This window comes from Prionailurus bengalensis, chromosome A3, assembly GCF_016509475.1.
Source record: "Prionailurus bengalensis isolate Pbe53 chromosome A3, Fcat_Pben_1.1_paternal_pri, whole genome shotgun sequence".
Lineage (NCBI taxonomy): Eukaryota > Metazoa > Chordata > Mammalia > Carnivora > Felidae > Prionailurus > Prionailurus bengalensis.
Genome location: NC_057354.1, coordinates 66,889,308 through 66,915,498, shown reverse-complemented (window position 1 = coordinate 66,915,498; position 26,191 = coordinate 66,889,308). Strand labels below are relative to the sequence as shown.

At 39.8% G+C, this 26,191-nt stretch overlaps 1 protein-coding gene across 1 annotated transcript in view; it reads right to left on the bottom strand.

The window, feature by feature from the left end:
- The window catches only part of MSH2 (mutS homolog 2), an 81,823-nt gene extending 55,922 nt beyond the window's left edge, over nucleotides 1-25,901 (bottom strand). The window contains exons 1-6 of the mRNA XM_043603330.1: nucleotides 25,579-25,901; nucleotides 14,429-14,583; nucleotides 10,580-10,858; nucleotides 9,484-9,630; nucleotides 6,871-7,020; nucleotides 5,110-5,243 (exon numbers count right to left, since the gene is read on the bottom strand). Coding sequence (XP_043459265.1) covers nucleotides 5,110-5,243; nucleotides 6,871-7,020; nucleotides 9,484-9,630; nucleotides 10,580-10,858; nucleotides 14,429-14,583; nucleotides 25,579-25,789 — 1,076 coding nt within the window. The 5' untranslated portion in view covers nucleotides 25,790-25,901. The remainder of the gene's footprint in view (nucleotides 1-5,109; nucleotides 5,244-6,870; nucleotides 7,021-9,483; nucleotides 9,631-10,579; nucleotides 10,859-14,428; nucleotides 14,584-25,578) is intronic.
- Nucleotides 25,902-26,191: the final 290 nt, after the last annotated feature.

Here is a 26,191-nt window from a genome sequence, read left to right as displayed (position 1 = left end):
AAGAAAAGAAAACAAGTGGAAAAAATAGTAATATGAATAGTTCTTTTTTTAATTCAAGTATTTTTAATTTATGTACAAAGAGCTAGCTAGCACTAGGGTAGGTATCCTGAACATCTGCAGTAAGATGGGTACCGTGGATGACACACTCAAGGAAGTTCACTTAACCCAACTTAATGAAGCCAGTATCCTTTACATACTGATGGAAACACTACTGGCACATATTGAGGCCGTATTTCTGGACTGTATCAGGCAGGTTTATGCAAATGTGGCAAGGAGAATCCTGGCTGAATTTTTTCTATATATACACTTCTGTGTTTTTTTAAAGTAAATTCTGTCCACAATGTGGGGCTAGTACTCACTACTCTGAGATCAAGAGTTGAACACTCTACCAACTGAGCCAGCTAGGCATCCCTGGCCAATTTTTTTTAGATGACTCCAGTAGGATGACCCTTCTTGCTCTCTCAGAAGCAACAAGGCAAAAGATGGCAGTTATTATAACTCCTAATTTGTTAGATAAAGTACAAAAAAGAAGAAACACCTAGATACTCACTCCTAAAAGGTAATAACTTATCATTCTCACTGGAGATAAAAAGTATTTAAGCCATTAGCTAAAAATAAGCAGCATTTGTAGTCTCTGTGCAAGTAGGTTTTAGTGAATGGAAACATGAGCATGACAACATATAAAGCAATTCCATGGATTTAATTTAAATAAAAACCAAAATAATATGCTTCCTTTCTGGTGTTAAAATCCAATTTGGATCAAATTAAATACCATTGATAGAAGCAATAAATACAGTATAGCAATTAAGTGCAAGGGCTCTGGAGTCAGGCCAGCCTGGCTTTAAAACCAATCCCACCACATCAGAGCTGATGAATAGCAGATGCTTAGCAAAGTGCCAGACACAAAGTAGATACCAGTCTTATCATCCTCCTTCTCCTAAGAGCTTGGTAATAACCTAAAAGTAATCCCATTTTCATCATTATTCCTGAACCTATCAACTGGGCTACTGTCCTTGATAAGATGTATGCACCAAACTCAGATCTTATCACATCTGTCCCTACCTCTCCTCTAATGAAAAAAGAAAAATGAAAACTTTTCCTTCCTTAACAGAATTCACCCAACAGCAACAAAATTTTAAAAAATTTTTAACGTTTATTTATTTTTGAGAGACAGAACATGAGCAGGAGAGGGGCAGGGAGAGAAGGAGACACAGAATCCAAAGCAGGCTCCAGACTCTGACCTATCAGCAGAGCCCAATGCAGAGCTCAAACCCAACAACCCCGAGATCATAATCCGAGCCACAGTCAGACGCTCAACCAACTGAGGCACCCAGGTGCCCCTAAAATGAACTCTTGGGGCACCTGGCTGGCTCAATCAGTAGAGCATACAACTCTTGATCTCAGGGTCATGAGTTCAAGCCCCATGCTGGGGGTAGAGTTTATTAAAAAATAAAATAAAATGTATTTAAAAAAGAAAATTAAATAAACTCTTCACTTACAGACTTCCACTACTTACTCTTTTGTGAATCATCCCATAACAATGTTGACAGTAAGAAACAGAAAATTTGATTTTACTGTTACCCTGAAGAGATCAATCCTACATGCTCAGAGAAGGGGGTAATGAATTCGCCCTGAGAACCCTGAAGGTGTAAACTAGGAAGCCAGAGGTATCGCAGCAGACAGAACTGAGAAAGGGAAATAAAACAAGGGGACTGTCCAAATAAGAACCTGTATAAGGAGTATAACTTTCTCCTCCTAATCTGTGAATTTCAGCATTTGGTCTTGAAAACCAAGGGCTTTTATACTTGCTGGCAAACAAAAAATTTCTCACCAAGATGAAAAGGAGAAAATATTTCTTCTCACCTTACAGGTACAGAAAAATAGATCATATTCTGACTCATAAAGGCATCCTTGCAAATCCTATTTCTTTTTTTTTTTTTTAATTTTTTTTTTCAACGTTTATTTATTTTTGGGACAGAGAGAAACAGAGCATGAACGGGGGACGGGCAGAGAGAGAGGGAGACACAGAATCGGAAACGGGCTCCAGGCTCTGAGCCATCAGCCCAGAGCCTGACGCGGGGCTCGAACTCACGGACCGCGAGATCGTGACCTGGCTGAAGTCGGATGCTTAACCAACTGCGCCACCCAAGCGCCCCTCCTATTTCTAATTAATAAGCCTTATAGACTACCAGATTTTGGAAATTATTGCTATGTGCTGTGAAGAAACCTTTATCCTCTAAAAAAATCTAATTTTCATATCTTCTAAAGTAATTTGTTACTGTGGTAAATAATATAAAAATGACATCTCAGGTTTCAGAAGAGTCTTAATACATACGTGCTCTAGTTGTTAAGCCAGAAGGGGACAAGTGTCACTTGCTCTGTTCACAGGAGACCAAGGTTAAAAATATAACCAATGACCTAGCGCTTGAGAGTTAAATTACCTAATTTTTCTAAAAAAACAAAACAAAACACTAAAAGATGAGAGACAATAGCATAAAATTTTGCTTGTTTATAGAAAGACTCTCCATTAAATGATACTCAAAAGCTGATTAAGACTGATTGTTCCCAGGGCAACGATGGCAACTCACATACAGTACAGTAAGAAATGTGTCCCTTGAGCTGTCGAACATAGAGGCCCTGAGAAAGAGATCCCAGGGAACTGGGGGACAAGAGGAGAATTACCACTGTGTAACCTTCTGTTCTGTTTGAATCTTGAAACGTATACATGTTATTACTTATTCACAAATAATTAAAATTAAAAACTGTAAACCGCTTTAATTACTTGCGATTATCTAATCCTTCCTATTTCTTATTTTAAGTTACTAAATCCCACTCTTCTTCCCAGTAAACCTGACTTCAGAAAGTCACCATAGCATCTCAACTTCTGCATTTCCTTGTTTTTTGTCTGTCTGTTTTTTAAGCAGTCTCCATGCCCAGTGTGGGGCCTGAAGTCACAACCCTGAAATCAAGAGTCACATGTTCTACCAACTGAACCAGCCAGATACCCCTCAACTTTGGCATTTTCAATAAAATACCAGCACGTCCACAAACCACTAACCTCCTGAGTTATTTTTATTGTAATGCTCTTTGAATCCACAGGATTAACACTCAGTTTGGTAATTATTTACAGGGTGTCTTATGATACCGATCAACTATTTTATGTATGTCTGGCAATGTCCCAAATAGTCAAAAGATCATTATGCTTTTGTATATTATCAGCATTCAGTAGGTATTCAACAAATTCTTGAATGATTTGACATCGTAGCCATAAAAAAATTGAATCTTTTACCCATTCTGGCAGTGTCACTTAATTTGCCAAATGGAAAACATTAGGTACAAAATAAGGCCATTAGAAATAACCTAACTATTGGGACATCTAGGTGGCCCAGTCAGTTGAGCATCCAGCTCTTGATTTCATCTCAGGTCATGATCCCAGGGTCATGGGATCAGCCCTGCCATCAGGCTCTGTGCTGAGTGTGGAGCCTGCTTGAGATTCTCTCTCTCCCTCCCTCTGCCAATTTCCCCTGCTGACTCTCTCTAAAAAAATAAAAATAAATGCATTAAAAAAAAGAACTTAATTATGGATAAAGGTAAAATAAAGTACATCTTGTCAATAAAATATTGTGTACTTAGTAAAAACTAAAAATGTTGATTGAATGAGGGGTGTCTGGGTGGCTCAGTCAGTTAAGCAACCGACTCTTGGTTTTGGCTCAGGTTGATCTCACAGTTCACAAGATATAGCCCAGTACTGTGCTATGCACTAACAGTATGAGCCTGCTTCGGATTCTCTCTCCTCCTCTCTCTGCCCCTCCCCGCTCACACTCTCTCCTCTCTCAAAGTAAATAAATAAACTTCAAAAAAAAAAAAAGAATGTTGAATGAGAAAATAAAACAGCAACAGTAAAAAATGCTTATGAAAATTGACGTATAAGTGGGAAAAATTGGGGCACATAACTATATTAAGATTTACAACTATGTTTAAAAAAAAAGATTAATACAAGAGTGCATCATCTAAAATGACTCCATTTAGGGGTGCCTGGGTGGCTCAGTTGGTTAAGTATCTGACTTCAGCTCAGATCATGATCTCGCGGTTTGTGAGTTCGAGCCTCACGGCGGACTCTAGGCTGATAGCTCCAAGCCTGGAGCCTGCTTCAGATTCAGTGTTTCCCTCTCTCTCTCTGTCGCCACCCCCCTTGTGCTCTGTCTCTCTCAAAAAATAAACATTAAAAAAAAAGTCATTTAAAATGCCTCCATTTATATAAAGTTCAAAAAACAGGCAAAACGAATTAATCTATGATGTTAGAAGGACAGTGATTACTTCGAAGTGAGGAGGGGTAGTAACTAGCAGGAGATTCCAGGAGAGTCACTAGGATGCTACTTATGTTGTTTCTTGATTTGACTGTTGTTACACTGATGTGTTCACTTTGTGAAAATCCACCAAGCTGCAACACTTAGCATTTATATTCTTATGTATACTTCTTTTAAAGTCTTATAACCCATATATAAAACAAAAGATAAAAATAAAATATACCCAAATGTTAATCATATTCAAGTAGCAGAATTATAGAACCTTTCATTTTTTCAATTAAAGTGACTTTCTGAAATAAATGTTTAGGTTGCCTTAAAACCCTTTCCAAAATAATTAAGAGGAAGTGCTTCCTATGTGCTACACCCTCATCAAAGCACTTTATATATACTAAATTATCCAATCTTCATAACAACCCTACAAAATAGGTGTGTCATTACTGTCATTTTAAAAGGGAAGAAACTGCAACACAGAGGTTGAGTAACTGTCCCAAGATAACACAGCTAATAAGCGCTAGAGACGTAACTTGCATCAAGGTACTCACGCTCCTAAGTTTATGTTCTGAAACACTATCCATCCATCTCTCTGATAAAACTTTACTTTTTTATAGTGAAAAAAAAAAATAGTAAAATAAGTTATCAAATCAATCTAAATCATTACTACTCTTATCACTATGTAGCTAGCTCTCTGTGCAGTCACATGCAAAAATACAGGAGCAAATTTGCATATTAGAGTAAATGGCATAATCCTGTGGAGTAATTAGAAGTTACCCAAAGCTTACAGAAGTGTACATTAGTAATATACCTCTCTTCTATTCTGTTCTTATCCATGAGAGGCTGCTTAATCCACTGGTTAACCAGTCTTTGTCCTTGAGGGGTTTTGCATTTATTTAGCAATGCAGCCAGAGACTGAGAGCCAGTGGTATCTTCAACAGAACCCTAGTAAACAAAAAACAAAAAAGAATAGCATGCTCATTAGTGAAAACTTTACTGTGCTACGAAAAATAATTAAATAATTTTGGGAACAAGAACACTTATATTCTTCAGATATTAAATGAGAAATTTGCACAGAAGTTCCTCTTCCTCAGCCGGCTTACTGTCAGGCTGGGGGTCAGTCTATACTACAGCACCTGAGTATTTTGAATCCACATGGTCAAAGTGGAGGCTTCAAGATGCCATCTCACATTTAGCCTATTTCCATTCTTTTATGATGTCCAAAGTGTTGTGACTCATTATGTCATCCTAACTCCTCTCTGGAGAACTGGGACTAACGGCCAGACCAAGCCCATTAAAGTCTTGAGTAAAGCAAACCAGTGATCAATTGCACATGAGAGGCCCCCAGTTGTGTGAAAGTGTAGCCTGTGTCTCATGGTGCTTTAGAATGTGTGCATGTGTGTATAAATGCATGATACATACTCATATGTATTGCTATGGCCATATGTTGAAGGCCAACATAATTGGTAGACAGAGTCCATTAGAGGAAATGAAACAGTTGTCTTGGTGGCTATTAAAGTAAGATGTGCAGGAGCGTCTGGGTGGCTCAGTCAGTTGGACATCTAACTCTGGGTTTCAGCTCAGGTCACGAGCTCATGGTTCGTGAGTTTGAGCCTCATATCAGGCTCTGCGCTGCCAGTGCAGAGCCTGTTTGGGATTCCCTCTCCCCTCCTCCCCGTTTGTGTACATTCTCCCTCTCTCTCAAAATAAATAAACTTAATAAAAAGGTTTCTGGGGAGCGCCTGGGGGGCTCAGTCAGTTAAGCGTGCAACTCTTGGTTTAGGCTCAAGTCATGATCTCACAGTTAGAACCCCACATCAGGCTCTGCACAGTGTGGAGCCTGCTTGGGATTCTCACCTCCCAACCCCCACCCCTATCCAACTCATGCTCTCTTGCCTCTCTCTTTCAAAATAAACTTAAAAAAAAATATTTTTTAATTTATTTAAGTAAAATGTGTATAAAATAATTTTTTCTTAAAACAAAAAGCTCCTTGGGGCGCCTGGGTGGCTCAGTCGGTCGGGCGACTGACTTCGGCTCAGGTCATGATCTCACAGTCCGTGAGTTCGAGCCCCGCGTCGGGCTCTGTGCTCACAGCTCAGAGCCTGGAGCCTGTATCAGATTCTGTGTCTCCCTCTCTCTCTGACCCTCCCCCGTTCATGCAGGTCTGTCTCTCTCTGTCTCAAAAATAAATAAACGTAAAAAATAAAAATAAATAAAAATAAATAAAAAAAAAAAGCTCCTCTTCCTAAAATCAAACTTTCAACCTATTAATCTAGATTTTTCTGCTGTGTATTTTCCCCCAAACCAAAATTACTTTGTAATTACTGTAGTTTTAGACGTAAAACTTCCTAAAATTAATTTTTTAAGAACTGCTATTAATATAATAAAATTATTCATAAAGCCAGGACAAATACTATTTATATAGCTTGCACCTAGAAAAATATAGTAATTTAAAGCTGCATGTCTACATATAATATTTCAAAATATTTAAGCTCCTTAATAATATTCCTCAGCATAGAATAAAGGAAACATTTTTTAAGCATTAAGTTTTTTAAGACATGTTATTTTTTACCTGGAAAAGGTTAAGGGCTCTGACTGCTGCAATATCCAACCTCATGTACTGACTGAAGTCAAAAGTAGTCAGTTCAAACTGTCCAAAGTTTGAATCATCTGATAAGAGTTCTAAAAACTTGATTACTGCAGACAATGATGAAGCTGCAACCTAAGATTAAGAATTAAAAAAAAAAAAATTTTTAATTAAAGATTCTAGGGGTGCAGCTGGTTGAGTGTCCCAACTTCGGCTCAGGTTATGATCCCACAGTTTGTGGATTTGAGCCCTGCACCGGGCTCTGTGCTGACAGCTTAGAGCCTAGAGCCTGCTTTGGATTCTGTCTCCCTCACTCTCTATAGAGTATATATAAAAACATATATAAACAAATCCTAGAGGTATTTAAAAAACAAATGGCAAAATGAAAATAAATTCTGAACACTATCATTTCCCTTTGTGTTCCTTCTCAATCCAAACCAAGAAAATCAGACAAAGTTTAAATAAATCTCTTAAGGTTAAAAAATGAGTTTTAGAAAGTGAAAATTTACTGTTAGAATAGTATTATTTATAATAGCCAAAAGTAGAAATGACTGAAATGCCTATCAAGAGTAAAATGAATGAAGTTTGGCATGTTCACCCCTATGGAATACTACACAACCAAAGATATAAGCACAATCAACTGTGACACATGACAATATGGGTAAAACTTACAAACAATACTGAACAAAAGAAACCAGGCACAAAAGAATATAAACCATATGATTCCACTAATGTAAACTACAAAAACAGGCCAAACTAGTCTATGCTAGCAGAGGTAAGAACGATGGTTACCCTTGAGGTAATGACTGAAAGGAAGCCTAAAAAAGGTCTGAGGTCCTGATACTCTATTCTGCTTCACAGGTGCTGGTTATCTGGGGATTTGCAATTCATGAAAATTCAGTTATACACTTAGGATATATGTACTTTCCTACATGTATATTTAAATAATAAAAAATTTAAATAATCTGTTATTATTGTAACATAAGTAGTTCAGGACATCAAACCAATAGCCCAACGACAAATCCTACATATTAAAATGTATTTGATACTAGACTTGTGAAATGTACCTGCTTTCCCTAACTGAAAACAGTCATCTACCTGTCCTTGACAAACTCCAGCACTGCACTTCCTGCAGTGTCATCAGGAAGCACAGATAAAAACTTTTTGTAGCCCTAAAAGCTTCTTCACATTTTCAAGAGGTAAGTTTCTAATACCAGTATTACTGCTCATACATACTGGCTTTTGATTATGTTACACACACAAAAAGTAAAAGAATTACGGAGTTTATAGGAATTAAACTATTACATGATAAGCAATAACCACAAAATCATGACAGTCATTAACAGTCCCAGTTCATTCTAGTTTGAAATCTACTTTGGGAATTCTAAGTTTAACAGCTTGTCCTGTCTTTTTAAGTATACAACAGAATTTTCCATGTTACTTATCAGTGACCCACAAATATCCTGTCAAGAGCTTCCAATATTTTACCATAAAAATACATCTCAAGCCACACCGACCTTGAAAATTTGAACAAAGAAACACATCAACCACTGAAAATCCCATAAAAGTTACATTGTTTCCATATTCATTTCTACCACTACACATACATAATCTGCCGATTTTTTAGCCAAACTGTTTAAATGTAGTATTTATTATGCATTATGTGCTATATACATATATATACTTTCACTTTTATTCCTGATCTCCCCAACAATCCTATAAGACCTATTATGTATTTAACAAATAATGAAACTGCCTCTCAGAAAGATAAAGTAATTGAGGCTCCTGGGTGGCTCAGTTGATTAGGCTTCAGCTCAGGTCATGATCTCATGGTTCATGGGTTTGAGCCACGTGTCAGGCTCTGTGCTGACAGCTCAGAGCCTGGAGCCTGCTTCCGATTCTGTGTCTCCCTCTCTCTCTGCCCCACTCCTGCTTATGTTCTGTCTCTGTCTCTCAAAAATGAATAAACATTTAAAAAACTTAAAAAAAAAGAAAGATGAAGTAATTTATTAAAGACTCTACAACTTGTACATTATAAAGCTCTGAAAGGTCTTTTTCCCCCCTACAACCACTATGCTATCTCATCCACTTAAGTGACATTAATCAGGCTCTTTCCTGTGAAATCAATAAAACTCTTTCTTGGTCCAAGGATATATGTTATGTAAATATAATGCAATTATATTTAAGGTTATGTTTCAGTTTTTCTACTCATTTCCTCAAGTTTTTCAAAAGTTTATGGGGCGCCTGGGTGGCTCAGTCGGTTGAGCGTCCGACTTCGGCTCAGGTCACGATCTCGCGGTTCGTGAGTTCGAGCCCCGCGTCGGGCTCTGGGCTGATGGCTCAGAGCCTGGAGCCTGCTTCCGATTCTGTGTCTCCCTCTCTCTCTGCCCCTCCCCCGTTCATGCTCTGTCTCTCTCTGTCCCAAAAATAAACGTTGAAAAAAAAAAATTAAAAAAAAAAAAAAGTTTAATCACAGTAAAAATAAGCTTAATTAATATCAGTGATTCACAGTTAACACTTTGGAGAGATATGAAAGAAGTAGCTTTCCAAAAGCCATGATTATAATTTAAGAGTAAATTCACATTATAATCCACATACCTGATTCTCCATTTCTGGCAAGACAGCACTATTCATCTGCTCTCCCTTTTTGCCTTTCAACAACCGGTTGAGGTCCTGATAAATATCTTTTGTAAAAAAGTCACCTCTTTTTCTTTCTGTGATCAGAATTCCTCCTCTCTGAATAACCTATTTTACAAAAAATAATTTAAATTACTTTGAGGAAAATAAAAAAAGAAATGAGAAAAAATCATATCACTGACAAGTATAGTAAGAACAACTTAAATTATTGACCCACATTAAGTTTCTATACAATGTGCAAGACACTGGGAAGACATACATACTAACACATATTTTTAAAATCTATAAACTAAGTTGTCATGTAATTTAAAAGTATGTTCATATAAAGGTTTTTAAAAATAGCACCCCCACCCCAAAAATAGTCCCAATAGTAAAAACCTCTTAACAGAATAATACTTGTGGAAAGTTGTTTAGATACTATCTATGCTAACAATGCCCATTATATATTTCCTATTTCCCAAGCAGTTCTTATGGTATCTGAAGCCCACAAAAAGAAAAGAATCCTTCAAGGATACAATATCCCTTAAATACCTAAATAAATCATATACTTACACAAACAGTATAATCAAACAGTATAATCAGAATTTTCTAAAAAGACTCAATGAAATAAGAGGCTAAAGGTCCCACTTAAACTATCTTAAACTGAAGATCTGCATCTTATTTATTTGATAAATCCATGCTAAATACAGTAATAAATTGGTTTTTTTTAAGTGGACCTCAATCACCTCCCCTCACAACTGTGAAAGCATTCCTTTCATCAGCTGTGATCCCTTCAAGATGGCATTCTGTTACTCTTTCAGGGAGGGAGGGAGGGAGGGAGGGAGGGAGGGAGGAAGGATCTGAAGTAAAACAAGAAACAACTTGTTCTACAATCCTCTTAAATATACAAAGTTTCTGTGAAAGATAAACATCAAGATAATCCTCAATATAAAACATTACTGTAATTAAATACAAAAATATTTGACTTTTAAATTATTTTTTTTCTTAAATAAAATAGCATGTTAATTAGAACCTTTCCTAGGCTTAGGTTCTCCATCACTAGACTTGATTCCCTTACCTGCCTCAGCTTTCCCATGTCTCCAGCAGTCTCTCCTCCTGGTAAAACACATTCCTTTGGTCCAATCTGAATTAGGAGAGCCTCCAGATTGGAGAACTGATCGTTATCAGGGAACTCACAAAGTCCTAGCTTCCTCTGTATGGAGTCAACATACCCAACACCGACCTGTCTTTGGCCATCAACTGTAGATATTTTAACACCCACAACACCAATGGAAGCTGACATATCGTTGTTACCAAAGAGAATGTCTTCAAACTGAGAAAGATTACCTGGAGAAGCCTTAACAAAAATAAAGAAAAATTTGAAGAATTGTTGAATGCACTTAAAAAATTTCATAGCAAACAAGAGTTACCCAAAAAAATTGTTCCTAACAATATATTCCAATTACTGTTGGAAAAAAAATTGCTTATAACAATATATTCCAATTACTATTACCTTATTTTCTATAAAGTATCCTCCCTAGTTTTCCAATTATTTTCAGGACACTTGGGCAAAAAAGACTTTCAGTTTGAAATCTGACAGCTGGAGGGGCGCCTAAGTCATTCAGTCAGTTAGGCATCCAACTCTTAATCTCTGCTCAGGTCTTAAGCTCAGGGTTTTGAGTTCAAGCCCCACATTGGGCTCTGCACCAGGTATGAAGCCTACTTGAAATTTGGCAGCTGGATTTATACACACACAATAATTAAGATATCCAAATTGATAATCCTGTCAATTGTAAACTTAAATTTCTACATCCTGCCAAAATGCCTACCTATTGGTTGCACATTGTATTTTCTCTGACTAGCTATACCACATAGGAGAGCAGTATTATTAGCTACAAATACTGACCTTGGAAAGTTAATTCTCTATCAATATATTTATCTGTAAAATGTAGAGACTGTTCTACATCAGTCATTTCAAAATAAAGGATCCTTGGCCTATTTTCAATATTTCAAAAAGATTAGAAATCTCTCTGTAAGACTGCACAAGTCAACTAAAGGGTCAAGTTTCTTCACTTTTGTGTCAAGTCAGTGGGTGACACTACATATTTCAACCTGATCAGAAGCTGATAGGAAGCCGTTAACATGAGGCATTTTCTGAGACAACTGACCACCCATGGTATTAAACAGGAGAGTCACCAAGAGTCCAAGGACCATGGTGACAGCCAAACTTAAGCAACCAATAGCCTTCAATAGTTCAATAGTTGTTTTTTTTTTAAACATTTATTCATTTTTGAGAGACAGAGAGCACGAGCAGAAGAGGGGCAGAGAGAAAGGGAGACACAGGATCTGAAGCAGGCTCCATGCTCTGAGCTGTCAGCAGAGAGCGTGATGTGGGGCTCAAAGTCACGAACCATGAGATCAGGACCTGAGCCGAAGCCGGACACTTAACCAACTGAGCCACTCAGATGCCCCAACAGTTCTTGAAGGACTTTAGCATCATAATCATGATAATCATTGATTTTTCCATAAAATGACTCTAAATATCCTGTAACTATGGATTGTTGATTAAAATCTGGATCAAAAATGAAAAGGAAGGGGATGCCTGGGTGGCTCAGTCGGTTGAACATTTGACTCTTGATTTTGGCTTAGGTCATGATCACAAGGTCAAGATCAAGCCCCATATCGGGAGCCATGCTGAGTGTGGAGACTGCTTGGGATTCTTTCTCTCTCTATCTCTGCCTCCTCCCCTGCTAGAACTCTCTCTCCCTCACTCTCTAAAATAAAAAAAAAATCAATTAAAAAAATGAAATGGAGGGCTGGGTGCCTGCCTAGCTCGGTGAGTAGAGCATGTGATTCTTGATCTTGGGGTTGTGGTTTGAGCCCCATATTGGGTGTAGAGATTACTTTGAAATAAAATGTTTAATTTTTTAAAAAATGAAATGGAAAAACAGTGTTATCTTGCATTCAAATTTTAAAAGCACTGATTCAATTGCAAATGTAAACATCATATTTTTACATACATTTTTCAGATTTGCACATACAGGTTACAAAGCACACCTTTAAACTTTCAAAAGGGAATAGTAGCTAATAAAATTGGGTTCTTAAGGGTCCTTCAAAATAAGACTGTTAATCTATAAACTAGATTGTATCCAAGATCGTTTCCCACTCTGTACATACCATTGAGAACATGGGAAAGAAATCAATCATAAGAGACCAACTACTTTAAATATCACTAATATTTACAATAGAATCAAAAAGCTAAAAAATGTCTGGGGCAACTGAGTGGTTCAGTTGGTTAGGTGTCCGACCTCAGCTCAGGTCATGATCTCACAATCCGTAGGTTCGAGCCCTGCATCGAGCTCTGTGCTGACAGCTCAGAGCCTGGAGCCTGCTTCAGATTCTGTGTCTCCCTCTCTTTCTGCCCCTCCCCTGCTCATGCTCTGTCACTCTCTGTCTCAAAAATAAATAAAAACATTTAAAAAAAATTTTTTTTAAGCTAAAAAATGTCATGATAAATCAGTTTTTGCAGCTTTAGATCTGAACTTCTTAAAATGTCAGGATTAAGATACCACCTTTTTAACCTGATAGACATATATTTGAAAAAATCTCCCCCTGACTTAAAAGGTAGGAGTTAAAGTGAATTCATCTTGAAGGATTCTGACAGGACACAGAGGAGTGAGGTATGATGGGATGATAATCATGGTAACCTCTTAAATTTAGGATTCTACATTTTGGTGTTATTACTAATTGAGTTCTGTGAAAAATGAAAAAACATCACTTTGTGGTACCTCAATTTTCTACTAAAATCTTTCAAGACACAGACTAAAACTCTTAGTAAAAGCCCTACTTTTCTCAGTAAAACAAAAATGAAAATTCCCAGAAAACTCCATAATGTAGAATGCTAAATTCTCCCAGATATAATCTTCAGTAAATACAGACATACTTACAAAGGCAGGTGGGGGAAGGAGGACACAGTATGGAACATAGACTGAATGTTATATTTGAGGTAGTACCAAGATCAGATGTTTAGATATTCTATTAAACCTCACAAGAAAAAACTCACAGGACTTTCAAGTTGGAAAACATCATTAAAAACCTTCTAATTTTACTGTTTATGGAGAAACAGATACAGGAGATGGTTGAGAAATGCACCATGGACACCCAGAAGGGCAGAGGAGAAAAGAAATGAAATATGCTGACTATAAGCCCAAAGCACTGTCTCCCTTACCACACATTTATTCCCTTTCAAGAATAAATTGTAACTCCCCAACATTTTAACCATTCGTTGCAGTATTTATTGAGAACCTACTCTGCAGGTTACAGAACCTGCAGTTGAACAACCAAAAACAGGACCTTACAGAATGGCAATGAAGACAGTCATTATATAAAATAAAATAGTGCTATCTCCATGAAGGCACAGAAGCATGCATGTCAATAGTCCTTTCCAGGAAAAAAAAAAAAAGAAATAAGCCTTTCCAGGGACACCAAAAAATGATCATCATTAAACAAAGTCCCTGACTTACAAAAATTATAAACTTAATGGAAGAGAAAGGCACATACAAAGATACAAACATGTTACAGATGTGCAGGAGATATATGGGATACAGTAAATCTGGACGTTATTACTTTAAAAACAGTAAAATCAAATCTGTCTAATGCTGGCACTCAACTTTATGTAAAATCTATTTTATTATTTAGGTTTCAGGAATACTGACAATGCTCAGAGTATTCATACTCATAATAACGATTTAGTGAATTTCAAAGTTGCTATTAAACTGTGATTTTAAAAACCATATGCTAAAGAATATTAGTTTCTCAAATATTTTATTATCACAACCTGGTTAAAATATTAAAGCACACAGAATTCCCTCACATCTTTATTTTTTCTACTCTTAAAAATAACCAAATTAAAAAGGAAGATAATTACCTTAAATGCCAAATACCAGTCATTCTCCTTCGAGGCCTTATTTCCAGCTCTATTCTTATAAACTTCAACTCTATACTGACGAACTAGAAGAAGATCTTTTACAAAAGACTCAAAATTCATTTTACTAAGCACAACACTCTCCAGAGTCTTTGTTCCTAAAGAAAAATATTAAAAATACATGTTACAGATTTAAGGATTTAAAGTAGTAACACAATGGTTCCCCCAAGCCACATTCTTCTCTCAGTAATTCATTTCTTCAATAAACTGTTTATCAAGCCCTTATTACATATCTGAAGGACTTTGGTAGTTGAAGGGTATAAAATGAACAGATATGGCTCTTCTGCTTTCATGGAACCTACACATCAAAATAAAAAATTAAGAAAGATAAAAGAATAAGTAAATACATATATAGATAAACTTACTTGTCCTTTCTTATAATTAGTTTCTCAGAGGTCTGAATAGAGTTCTATAATTACATGGGGCGCCTGGGTGGCTCAGCTGGTTGAGCAGCCAATTCTTGGTTTGGGCTCAGATCGTGGTCTCGTGGTTTGTGGGTTTGAGCCCCGCGTTGTGCTCTGTGTGCTGATAGTACAGAGCGTGCTTGGGATTCTCCTTCTGTGTCCCTCCCCCACTAGCTCTCTTTCTCTCAAAATAAATAAACATTAAAAACAAAGAGTCTTATAACTATATCGTATTTGTATGAAATTAAACTTTTCCGAAAAGGTCCATAAAAACAAATTAGTCATTATTCATTGCAAAATGTTCTAGGTAACACAGATCAAAACTCAAAGGTTCGAAAAAGTACAGCAAGGTGGGAATGCAAACTGGTGCAGTCATTCTGGAAAACAGTATGGTGGTTCCTCAAAAAATTAAGAATAGAACTACTCTTTGACCCAACAATTGCACTACTAGGTATTTACCCAAAGGATACAGGAATGCTAATTCAAAGGGGCACACACACCCCCAATGTTTATAGCAGCACTATCAACAACAGCCTAAGTATGGAAAAGGGCCCAAAGGTCCATCAACTGATGAATGGACAAAGATAACGTGGTATACGTACACAATGGAGTACTACTCGGCAATCAAAAAGTAGGAAATCTTGACATTGGCAACAATGTGGATGGAAGTAGAGTTTTGCTAAGTGAAATAAGCCAGTCAGAGAAAGACAAAAATCATATGATTTCACTAATGTGTGGAATTTAAGATACAAAACGGATGAACATAAGAAAAGGGAGGCAAAAATAATATAAAAAACAGAGAGGGAGACAAACCATAACAGACTCTTAAATACAGAGAACTGAGGGTTGCTTGAGGGGTGTTGGGTGAGGGGATGGGCTAAATGGGCATTAAGGAGGGCACCTGGGATGAGCACTGAGCGTTAGACGTAAGTGATGAATTACTAAATTCTATTCCTGAAATCATTATTACACTATTTTAACTAACTTGGTTTAAATTTTAAAAAAAGGAAAAAAAAGTACAGCAAAAAGGAGACTTCCCTTTCACACTGATCCCCTACACATAGAGTTCAGCCAAGTACCATCAGTTTATAAAATATATTCCCAGTGTGCCTGGGTGACTCAGTGGGTTAAGAGTCCAGTTTCAGGGGCGCCTGGGTGGCTCCGTCAGTTAAGCATCCGACTTCGGCTCAGGTCATGATCTCACAGTCTGTGAGTTCAAGCCCCGCGTCGGGCTCTGAGCTGAGCGCTCAGAGCCTGGAGCCTGCTTCCGATTCTGTGTCTCCCTCTTTCTCTGTCCCTCCCCCACTCATGCTCTGTCTCTCTCCTTCTCTCAAAAATAAATAAACGTAAAAAAAAAATATATATATATATGAAGAGAGTCTCAAAATTTAAAAAAAAAAAAAAAAAAAAAAGAGTCCAGTTTCAGCTCAGGTCATGATCTCATGGTTTGTGGGTTTGAGCCCCGCGTCAGGCTCTGTGCTGACAGCTCAGAGCCTAGAGCCTGCTTCAGATTCTGTGTCTCCCTCTCTCTGTGCCTCCCCGTTCACACTGTCTCTCTCAAAAATAAACATTAATTTTTTTTTAATATATTTCCAAACACAGGCCATGCATACACAAACATTACTTTGTTCCTCTCTTACATCAATGGTTGCAAACTACAAACAGTGCTCTGTATCTTGGCCTTTTTTTTTAACCTAATATATTTTGGAGATTGTTCCATCACTACATAATCCGCTTCTTTCTGTTTATAGCTACAAACATTCCATTGACTCTGAGGATGTACTATAATTTAGTCTCTTACTGATGAACATATAGGTTGTTTCCAGTCTCTATTACAATGCTGTATGAATAATCTTGTACATGCTTCACTCTCCAATATGAGTACATCTGTAAGGTAAAGCCCCAAAACTGGATTTTATCAAAGAATACAGTGATTTTGATAAATATTGCCAGACTATTCCCTTTGGTTGGCTGTGTAAATTAACACTATCATCCATAAAGTATGAGTGCCTTTATTTCCCCTATCCAAGCAACACAGAGTTTTCAAACTTTCTGGTCTTCATCTCAGATTACTGGTTCTGAGCTAGGAATAATCTTGCTTCTCTAGCAGACATTTGCCAAAGCCTGGGGACATTTGGGTTGTCAACTGAGGGAGGGAGGACAGCAGAGTACTAATGAAATCGCATGGGTAAGGCAGGGGTGCTGTTAAACTTGCACAGGATACAGGGGCACCTGGGTGGCTCAGTTGGTTAGGCATCCAACCTCAGCTCAGGTCATGATCTCCCATGATCTGCACCGACAGGTAAGAGCCTGGAGCCTACTTCGGGTTCTGTGTCTCCCTCTCTCTCTCTCTGCCCCTCCCCTGTTCACACTCGGTCTCTCTCTCAAAAATAAAAATATTTTTTAAAAAATTTTAACATGCACAGGATAGCGCCTCACAACAATAATTACTCAGTCCAAAATACCAATAGTGCCAAGGTTAAGAACTCTTACTAGAAAAGTGTCCCACCTTAGTTTTGATTTGCAATTGTCAATTTCTTACAAAATTAATAAAATCACTCACACCATCAAATTGAATAAAAATTCAATTTTCTTATAATAACAGGTAATACCAGTGATAATACCACTTAAAAGTATTTAAGGGACCCCCTGGGTGGCTTAGTCAGTTGAGCATCCGATTCTTGATTCCAGCTCAGGTCAATATCCCAGAGGCCCCAGAGGGATCAAACCCTGCATTAAGCTCCACACTGAGCATGGAGCCTGCTTAAAATTCTCTCCTTCTCCCTTTGCTCCCTCCCCTGCTCTCTCTCTCTCTCTCTCAAATAAAAACTAAAAAGTAAGTAATTCAGAATAGGGATGCCTGGGTGGCTCAGTCAGTTGAGCATCCAACTCTTAATTTAGGTTCAGGTCATGATCTCACGGTTCATGAGTTCGACTCCTGCATCTAGCACTCAGTTCTTAGCAGAGCCCACTTCAGATCTTCTGTACCACCCCCCTCTGCCCCCCCCAACTTGTGCTGTCTCTCCCTCCCTCTCTCTTTTTTTTTTTTAATTTTTTTTTCAACGTTTATTTATTTTTGGGACAGAGAGAGACAGAGCATGAACGGGGGAGGGGCAGAGAGAGAGGGAGACACAGAATCGGAAACAGGCTCCAGGCTCCGAGCCATCAGCCCAGAGCCTGATGCGGGGCTCGAACTCACGGACCGCGAGATCGTGACCTGGCTGAAATCGGACGCTTAACCGACTGCGCCACCCAGGCGCCCCTAAATAAGCATTTTTTTAAATTTCTTTTAAATAATAGATCATGTCAAGTATAAATATCAAATACAATTAAGCATGAAGATTAAATGACATAATTCAACTGTTTTGTACACCTAAACACAGCTAATATTCCCAACATTTCTTCATTAGTTGTAAGTACTAGTATTAGTTATAAGTTATTAGTATAAGAATCCCCACTGTCTGCCACCCTCAAAAAGGGCTCAAATCTTGCCTAAGGTTCTTCCCTAGAACATTCCTCGTGATCTCATCCAGGACTGACAAACAAGTATTTACAGGGACCAGGCCAGGTATCAAATGAGCAAAGGAAGCCAAAGGAAGAGAACAACAGAGCTGACATGACAAGTGGCTTCAAAAGAGATCATACAGAGTGGTGGGAACAGTGACAAAACAAGGAAAGCACATGAGAGTAAAGGAGGAATCTGGAACACATCAGAGAGCAGCCACTCAGCTCCAAACCCACTGCTTTGCTGCGGGGATATTCACACTCAGAGTTTTCAACTGGGCAGACTTTTCAAAAGCAGCTCAAAATATGATTTTTTTTCATGAAATGTCCCAATGTTTAAAATACAGGCAATCAGTTCAAACGTACAGCAAAACACTATTTAGGCCACCAGTCTTCAACTCAGTCACATTTTTCTTAGACTTGAATAGATTGCTGTTTCTCTAGCTTGCATTTAGAAAGCAAGTTGCATGAAAATTATGTTTACTCTATACTCCCATTCAACAACGCCTGTACTCACACTTCCCAGAGGCATCCTCCAAAACGAAGGCCTCCAGCCTGCAACAGACTCACATCTCCCAACTAACACTCACTCACGATGAGAACCTGAGTGGAATGGTAGGTCCCATTTAAATTATTTCCTGGTTTTGCCTAGCACTCATTCCACTTTGCCCAAAACTCTCTGGTGTTTTGTGTTTTTAATTTTCTTTTTAACATTTATTCGTTTTTGAGAGACAGAGAGAGACAGAATGCAGGTGGCGGAGGGGCAGAGAGAGAGGGAGACACAGAATCAGAAGCGGGCTCCAGGCTCCAGGCTGTCAGCACAGAGCCCGATGTGGGGCTCGAACTCACGGACCCGTGAGATCATGACACAAGCTGAAGGACACTTAACTGACTGAGCCACCCAGGCACCCCTCTCTTTTTTTTTTTAAGTTTGTTTATTTTGAGAGAGAGAGAATGAGTGGGGGGAGGGCAGAGAGAGAGAGAGAGAGAGAGAGAGAGAGAGAGAGAGAGAGAATCCCAAGCAGGCTCCATGCTGTCAACAGAGCCCAACCATGGGGCTCAATCCCACCAACCAGAAGACAATGAGCTGAGCCAAAATCAAGAGCCAGACCCTCAAATGACTGAGCCACCCAGGTGCCCCCCCTCTCATTTTTAATACTAAAAGTCCCATGTTCCAGGAGCCCTCTCAATCCCAAGAAAACTAGAATGATTGGTCACCCTACCAACCCATCCAGTTGAATTCCACATGAGTAATATTATTCATGATGAAACATCATTAAAATAAGGAAAAAAATTTTGCTCAAGGAAAGCACTGGCATAAAAATCACAGAGGAATTTCTCCCAAAGACACTTATAAACACCACTGTGAAGATTATCAGCAACTTCCAATAAATACAATGAATTTAAAAAATACTGCTTTTCAAATCTTCCTTTACAATTTAGAAGGCAAAATGTAAAGTCTAACTCAGCAAAAATAATTCTAAGAGAGGGAAAAAAAATCATCAGTCTGACAAAATTCTGAAACAGCTCTTAAATCATCAACCCAGTACGATGTGTCAGCAGAACTGTCTGGCCAGTACAGGGTTTTTAAAGCATCTGAAATTGAATGCTATCACCAGATGAACAAGCACTCTCAGATCCACAAGCCCCACCACTCCCTATTACATTCAACTACTTTGCACATCAATGTTATCTACTTGGCTCTGGGTAGAAGAAATCCGGTCAAGTCTTTCAACCTCTTTCAACCGACAAATTCAACAGAACACAGGTTCACAACAGTGGTAATTTCTTAAGAGTGGGTGGGGTGAAGAGACAAATGAGGTAATTCCCCTCCCCCCATGGCCTCCCCTACCTCCATTGCTAAGGTACAGAAGGGCTGCCCAACTGCCAAGGTTATCCTCCAAAAATACTTACTATTTCTCTCAAAGGAGTTTTTGTGACATACTGGGTGGCAGTGCATTTTAAGTCTTATTTACTGACAGGCATCTAAAATACAGCTACTTGGGGTGCCTGGGTGGCTCACTCGGTTAAACATCTGACTTCAGCTCAGGTCATGATCTCCTAGTTCGTGAGTTTGAATCCCGTGTCAGGCTCTGTGCTGACAGCTCAGAGCCTGATGCCTGCTTCGGATTCTGTGTCTCCCTCTCTCTCTCTGCCCCTCCCCTGCTCACGCTTTTGCTTTCTCTCTCTCAAAATAAACAAATAAACATTGTAAAAAAATAAAATAAACACAACTAATCAGATGGGAGGTAAAACTGACCTCCTTGCATGAAATAAGGGACAGAAAGCTACCCAGCCTCCACCTGGGATACAGCAGAAGGAACAGCGTCATGTTCATACAAGATTCTTCTCTTCAGGAATAATTTGGAGCCCCCAACCTCATTCAGCTGACAATTACCATGTGTCTGCTACACGTGGGCACTGTGCCAGGTGCTGGGGTTCAGAGGAAGACACTGGTTAAAACACAGTTCCTGCCCTCTAGGAGCTTTCAGTCTACTGGGATAGATGGGCAATATGGTAGAATACCTGTCGTGTCTAGGGTAGGAAGAAAGCCTCAGGTCAGGGAACACCTAAGAGGCACAGCTAACCAGACCATCGTAACGTGGGAATCAAAAAAGACTTCCAAAAGGAGACGCTTTCTAAGCTGAGATCTGACAACAAAAGAGGCAAAAGGCTAAGTAATTTTCTTTTTCAGTGATTCAGATTCCTAATCTACAAATTGGGAGCTAGGTACTAACCCATCTCACAGGGCTTTATTACGATAATGTTATCACTAGATGTTGAAAATTAAAAGTAGCTAAGAAGATGCAACTAAGTCTAAATGCTAATAGAATGAACCAGACAGTAGAAAGAAAGGATCAACAGAAAGCCACATCTGAGAAGTGGGGATGGGATCCAGACCATAGCAAAAGGCCACCTCCTCACTGACACAACAGGGAAGGAAAGAAGGTACAGATGACATTAAAAAGTATAGGTTCAAGGGATGCCTGGGTGGCTCAGTAGCTTAAGCATCCAACTCTTGATTTAGGTTCAGGTCATGATCTTGTGGTTTGTGGGTCCGAGCCCGACATTGGGCTCTGCACTGTCAGTAGGATTCTCTGTCTCCCTCTCTCTGCACCTAACTCACTCATGTGTGCTCACTCTCTCAAAAATGAATAAAATTTTTTAAAAAGTATAGGTTCAGGAAATAACCCAAATGTCTGTGAACTAGCAAATGGATAAAAACAAGATACAGTATATCCATACAATGGATTATTATTTGGCAATAAAAAGAAATGAAGTACTAATAGCAGTGATGAATCTTGAAAATATTTCTAAGGGAAAGAAGCCAGTCATGAAAGACTACATATTTTATGGTTCCATTTTTATGAAATGTGCAGAATAAGCGAATCTAGAGAGAATGCAGGTTAGTGGTTGCCTAGGTTTGGGAGAACAGGAGAGGGTGGAAGGGGTGGGGAGTGACTGCTAATAGGTACAGGTTTATTTTGGGGGCTGACAAAAAATGTTTTATTTTTTTTTAATTTTTATTTATTTTTTTTTTTTAACGTTTTTATTTTTGAGACAGAGAGAGATAGAGCATGAACAGGGGAGGGGCAGAGAGAGAGGGAGACACAGAATCTGAAACAGGCTCCAGGCTCTGAGCTGTCAGCACAGAGCCCGACGCGGGGCTCGAACTCATGGACCGTGAGATCATGACCTTAGCCGAAATCAGATGCTTAACCGACCGAGCCACCCAGGCGCCCCCAAAAAATGTTTTAAAATTTACTATGGAAGCACCTGGCTGGCTCAGTCAGTAGAGCAGACGACTCTTGATTTCAGTCTTGAGTTCGAGTCCCATGTTGGGTCCATACATTACTTTAGAAAGTAAATATAAATAAATAAAACGTGCCATGTGTAATGGCTTATTACAAAAACCACGGATTTGTAAAAATAAAAGCAATCTGAACCGTTTACTTTAAGTGTGTAAATCATATTGTATATTAATAATATCTCAACAAATCTGTTTTACCTAAAGTATAGGTTTAAGGGCAGGAAATTGAGGGACTTCTCGTCTAAGGATTTCTATTTTCTCTAGTCAGAAACAAGTTCAACTGCTCAATAATATGGGAAAAGGTCACAGGGTCCAAGATTTGTAGAGTGCAAGTACACGTGGTCCTCATCATGCCTTACAGTTCTGCAATAAGCAATAATGCCTAGAAACATAACTAACCTTAACTTGATCAGGTTTCCAGGTGGAACAGAGAAACAAAGAAAAAGGTTTTTTTTAACCCTTTAACATTATGCATAGTATTAAATTGAAGGAAAATTCCTCCTAAGAAACAAGTATTGGCAGCCTTACACCAACGATGACACATTATTGGGAGGCCTATGTGGCTCAGTCAGTTAAGCATCTGACTCTAGATTTTGGCTCAGGTCATGATCTCACAGTTCATGAGTTCGAGCCCCACATCAGGCTCTGTGCTGGCAGTGCAGAGCCTGCTTGGTATTCTCTCTCCTCTTTCTGCCCCTCCCTTGCTTACATGCATGCGCTCTCTCTCTCTCTCTCTCTCTCTCAAAATAAATAAATAAACTTAAAAAAAAAAAAATCAAGGGGCATCTGGGTGGCTCAGTCAGTTAATTATCTGACTCTTGGTTTAGGCTCAGGTCATGATCTCACAGTTCATGAGTCCGAGCCCCATTTTGGGCTCTGGGCTGACAGTATGGAGTCTGTTTGGGATTCTCTCTGCCTCTCCCCCCAAAAAATTATTAAAAAAATTTTTTTTGAAGTTTATTTATTTTGAGACCCAGAGAGCCTCAAAATAAATAAACTTCAAAAAAATTTTTAATAATAAATAAAACATTATTTAAAAAGATCTTCAGTTACACTGCATCCTGCATAGTGAAAACTGCAAGACATCAGCTTTGAAGATCTACAGTACATTTTTGCTTTTGAGTCCCTCCCTCTTCCAGTTATTTCAGCCGATTTCTAGTAACAAATGATTGATCTTTTTGTAACTATTATCCTACACAAACATATATTAGGACAATCATTTACCTAAAATGTGTATTTGGCATAAATGTCTAACATAAGAACTAGATCCTTAGGAATAACACATTTACTTGCTAATCTCTGAAAAGTTAAATTCACCTGTTTTTAAAGTTTGTTTATTTATTTAGAGAGAGACCATGCACAGGCACACAATCAGGAGAGGTCAGAGAGAAGGAGGGAGAGAATCCCAAGCAGGCTCCATGCTGTCAGTGCAGAACCAGATGCGGGGCTCAATCCCAAAAACCCATGGCATGGGATCATGACCTGAGCAGAAACCAAGAGTCAGACACTTAACCAAACTGAGCCACCCAGGGGCCCCAAGTTAAATTCACCCTTAATGCCATTCTCAGCATGACTAAGAGGAGATGACAGTCTAGGTTACTCTATTCTTAGAAATGTGCCCAGTAAACACATTTCAACCTTCAAGAGCAATAAAAGGAAAATTTTTGTTTTTTAAAAGCCTACACTCCAGTATAAAAGATTCCTGGATATTTATACTAAACTTCCTTCCCAATAAATGGGTATAATGCTTAATATCCATTATTCCTTTCATAATCTAAAATAGAAAAACTATTAGAATCATTAACAGGTGCATAGAAAAATCAGTGATTCAATGTAGACAAACATACAAGTATGTTTAGAACTTTTTACATCATTTTAAATGCTTAAACTATTCTCCACTGCATAATACAAAAATAAGAGAGTTAAGTGCACTAGCCTGGAAAAACTTTAAAACTGGAAAGCAACTTAGACCACCGTTAACTATGAAGCCATCCATAATGATCTCTGGCTGGTCTTCATTGATCCCAACACCTCTACTCTTGCCCCTTCTAACAACCCCCACCCTACAGCCAAATGATCCAACATATCACTTCACCTTTTACTTAAGTCATCCAACTTCTCAGGGACCTACAGCATAAAATTCCAACAACTCAGTACAACATAAAGAGCCTTTCATCATCTGATCCCATCCACCTGAGCCACCCTCCTCAGGGTTTTCTGCTCTAGCAACAGCAATCTGCCTCTTTTCAGATCCTCTCCGCTGCAAACACCCGGTCCTTCAAGACTCAAGTGAAATTCAGCTTCTCATGCAGTGCTTCTGAGGTCTCCAATCTTTGGCATTCCTGCCTCTTTGTTTCTTCAACTTGCTACGGAGCACACCTCCACAATTTTTCTCAGTGAATTGTTATTTCTGCCTTGCTCTCCACCAGAAAGATCTCTGTGAAGGCAGGGATGCCGTCTTTCCCAGTGTCCATAACCCTGCGTGATACAGCAGCACTCAACAAATTTTTGTCTAAGGAATAAAACATCCTTTTTGTCAATAACATCCCATCTGCATGTGACAAAAGTAGCACTAGAAGCTACGACTCCTCACTCCTGCCAGAATGCTCTTTCCATCATCAGAATGGAGCCAGGCAGCAAAGATCAACACACAACATCTAGAACATACAGCTCACATAGGGTGTGAAGTTTGTATGTAGCCTTAGAGGGAGAGATGATGCTGGAGATGTGGGGCTGGGATTACAGAGGACATGGAGTGACGAACTGAGGCACAGACATACGTAACTAGCCCAAGGTCACACAGCTATTAAGTGGAGGATCGCGACTTGAATCCAGGCAATCTGGCTCGAAGCGAGGTTCTGACCACTTGGCAACAGTTACTGCCCATCAACAGTAACCCATTCCAGATCCCTGCACTGCGTGTGGGCAAAATCACACTGGTGACATAAAACGGTTTCCCAGACCACCTTCTATTTTAAATCTCACTCCTGGTCGGGAGTTGCGAGAAGATCCACAGAGCCAAGGCGGGGCGGGGGGCAGACACCCACGCGACTGCAGGGGATCAAGAAAGAACAATGTATTAAAACGCCTCGCCCAACGCCTGGCAGGCGGGACGCTCTCTCCGTGTCCGTTCTCCCTGTGTCCGTTGTTAGTTCAGGTCTAGGGCCGCTGCAGAGGGACAGACTCAGGACGGAGGCAGGGCAGGGGCGGGTGGCGCCCCACTTGGCCAAGCAGCGGCCGCAGAAAGCGCCATCCCCGGGAAGCACCGACGTCTCCGCCCCCGTGCCTCCTCGCCCAAGAGTCGCACGCCGCCCATTGCCTGAGAGGAGCCCCCTCCGCGGGGTCCCCCGGGCCCGCACCGTCCCCGCCCTCACCTGGCGGCCCTATGTACTTGACCACCCCCTGGGTCTTGAACACTTCTCGGGCGGCCAGCAGCGCGTCCTCGTGGTGCGCCGTGTAGAAGTCGCCCCGGTCGAAGAGGCGCACCGTGGTGGTCGGCTTCTCCGGCATGGTCTGGAAGAAGCGCACGAAGCCGATCTCGGCCGCGCTCTCCAGCTGCAGCGTCTCCTTCGGCAGCACCGCCATTTCGGAGCCGCTCCACCGCCTGCCAGAAAAAAACTGCGCGACCCCGCACCCGCTAAGCTGTTTCCCGCCTCCCTTCCCTCCCTCCCGTGCGACGTCCGGCCTCTGCGGAGTCACCCAATCAGCACCGAGCGCTGCATTTCGGTGGGTGGGAGTCCGCCGCGGCAGCCAATCACAAACGGACGCGGCCCAGCTTCCCGCGCACGCTGGCAACTGTCTACTGCGCATGCTTGAGCCTAGGTCGCGCGCCGACCCTGGCAGACAGCCTTCGTTAAAAGATTTTAGGTCCTCGAGACTTTTTCTGCTGCATCCGAAAGGAATCCAGGGGGATAGATAACTAGGGAAGGCGGCCGGGTGGGACGTTTTGGCTCTCTTGAGTTTATTATGAACCCGGAAGTATGAGTG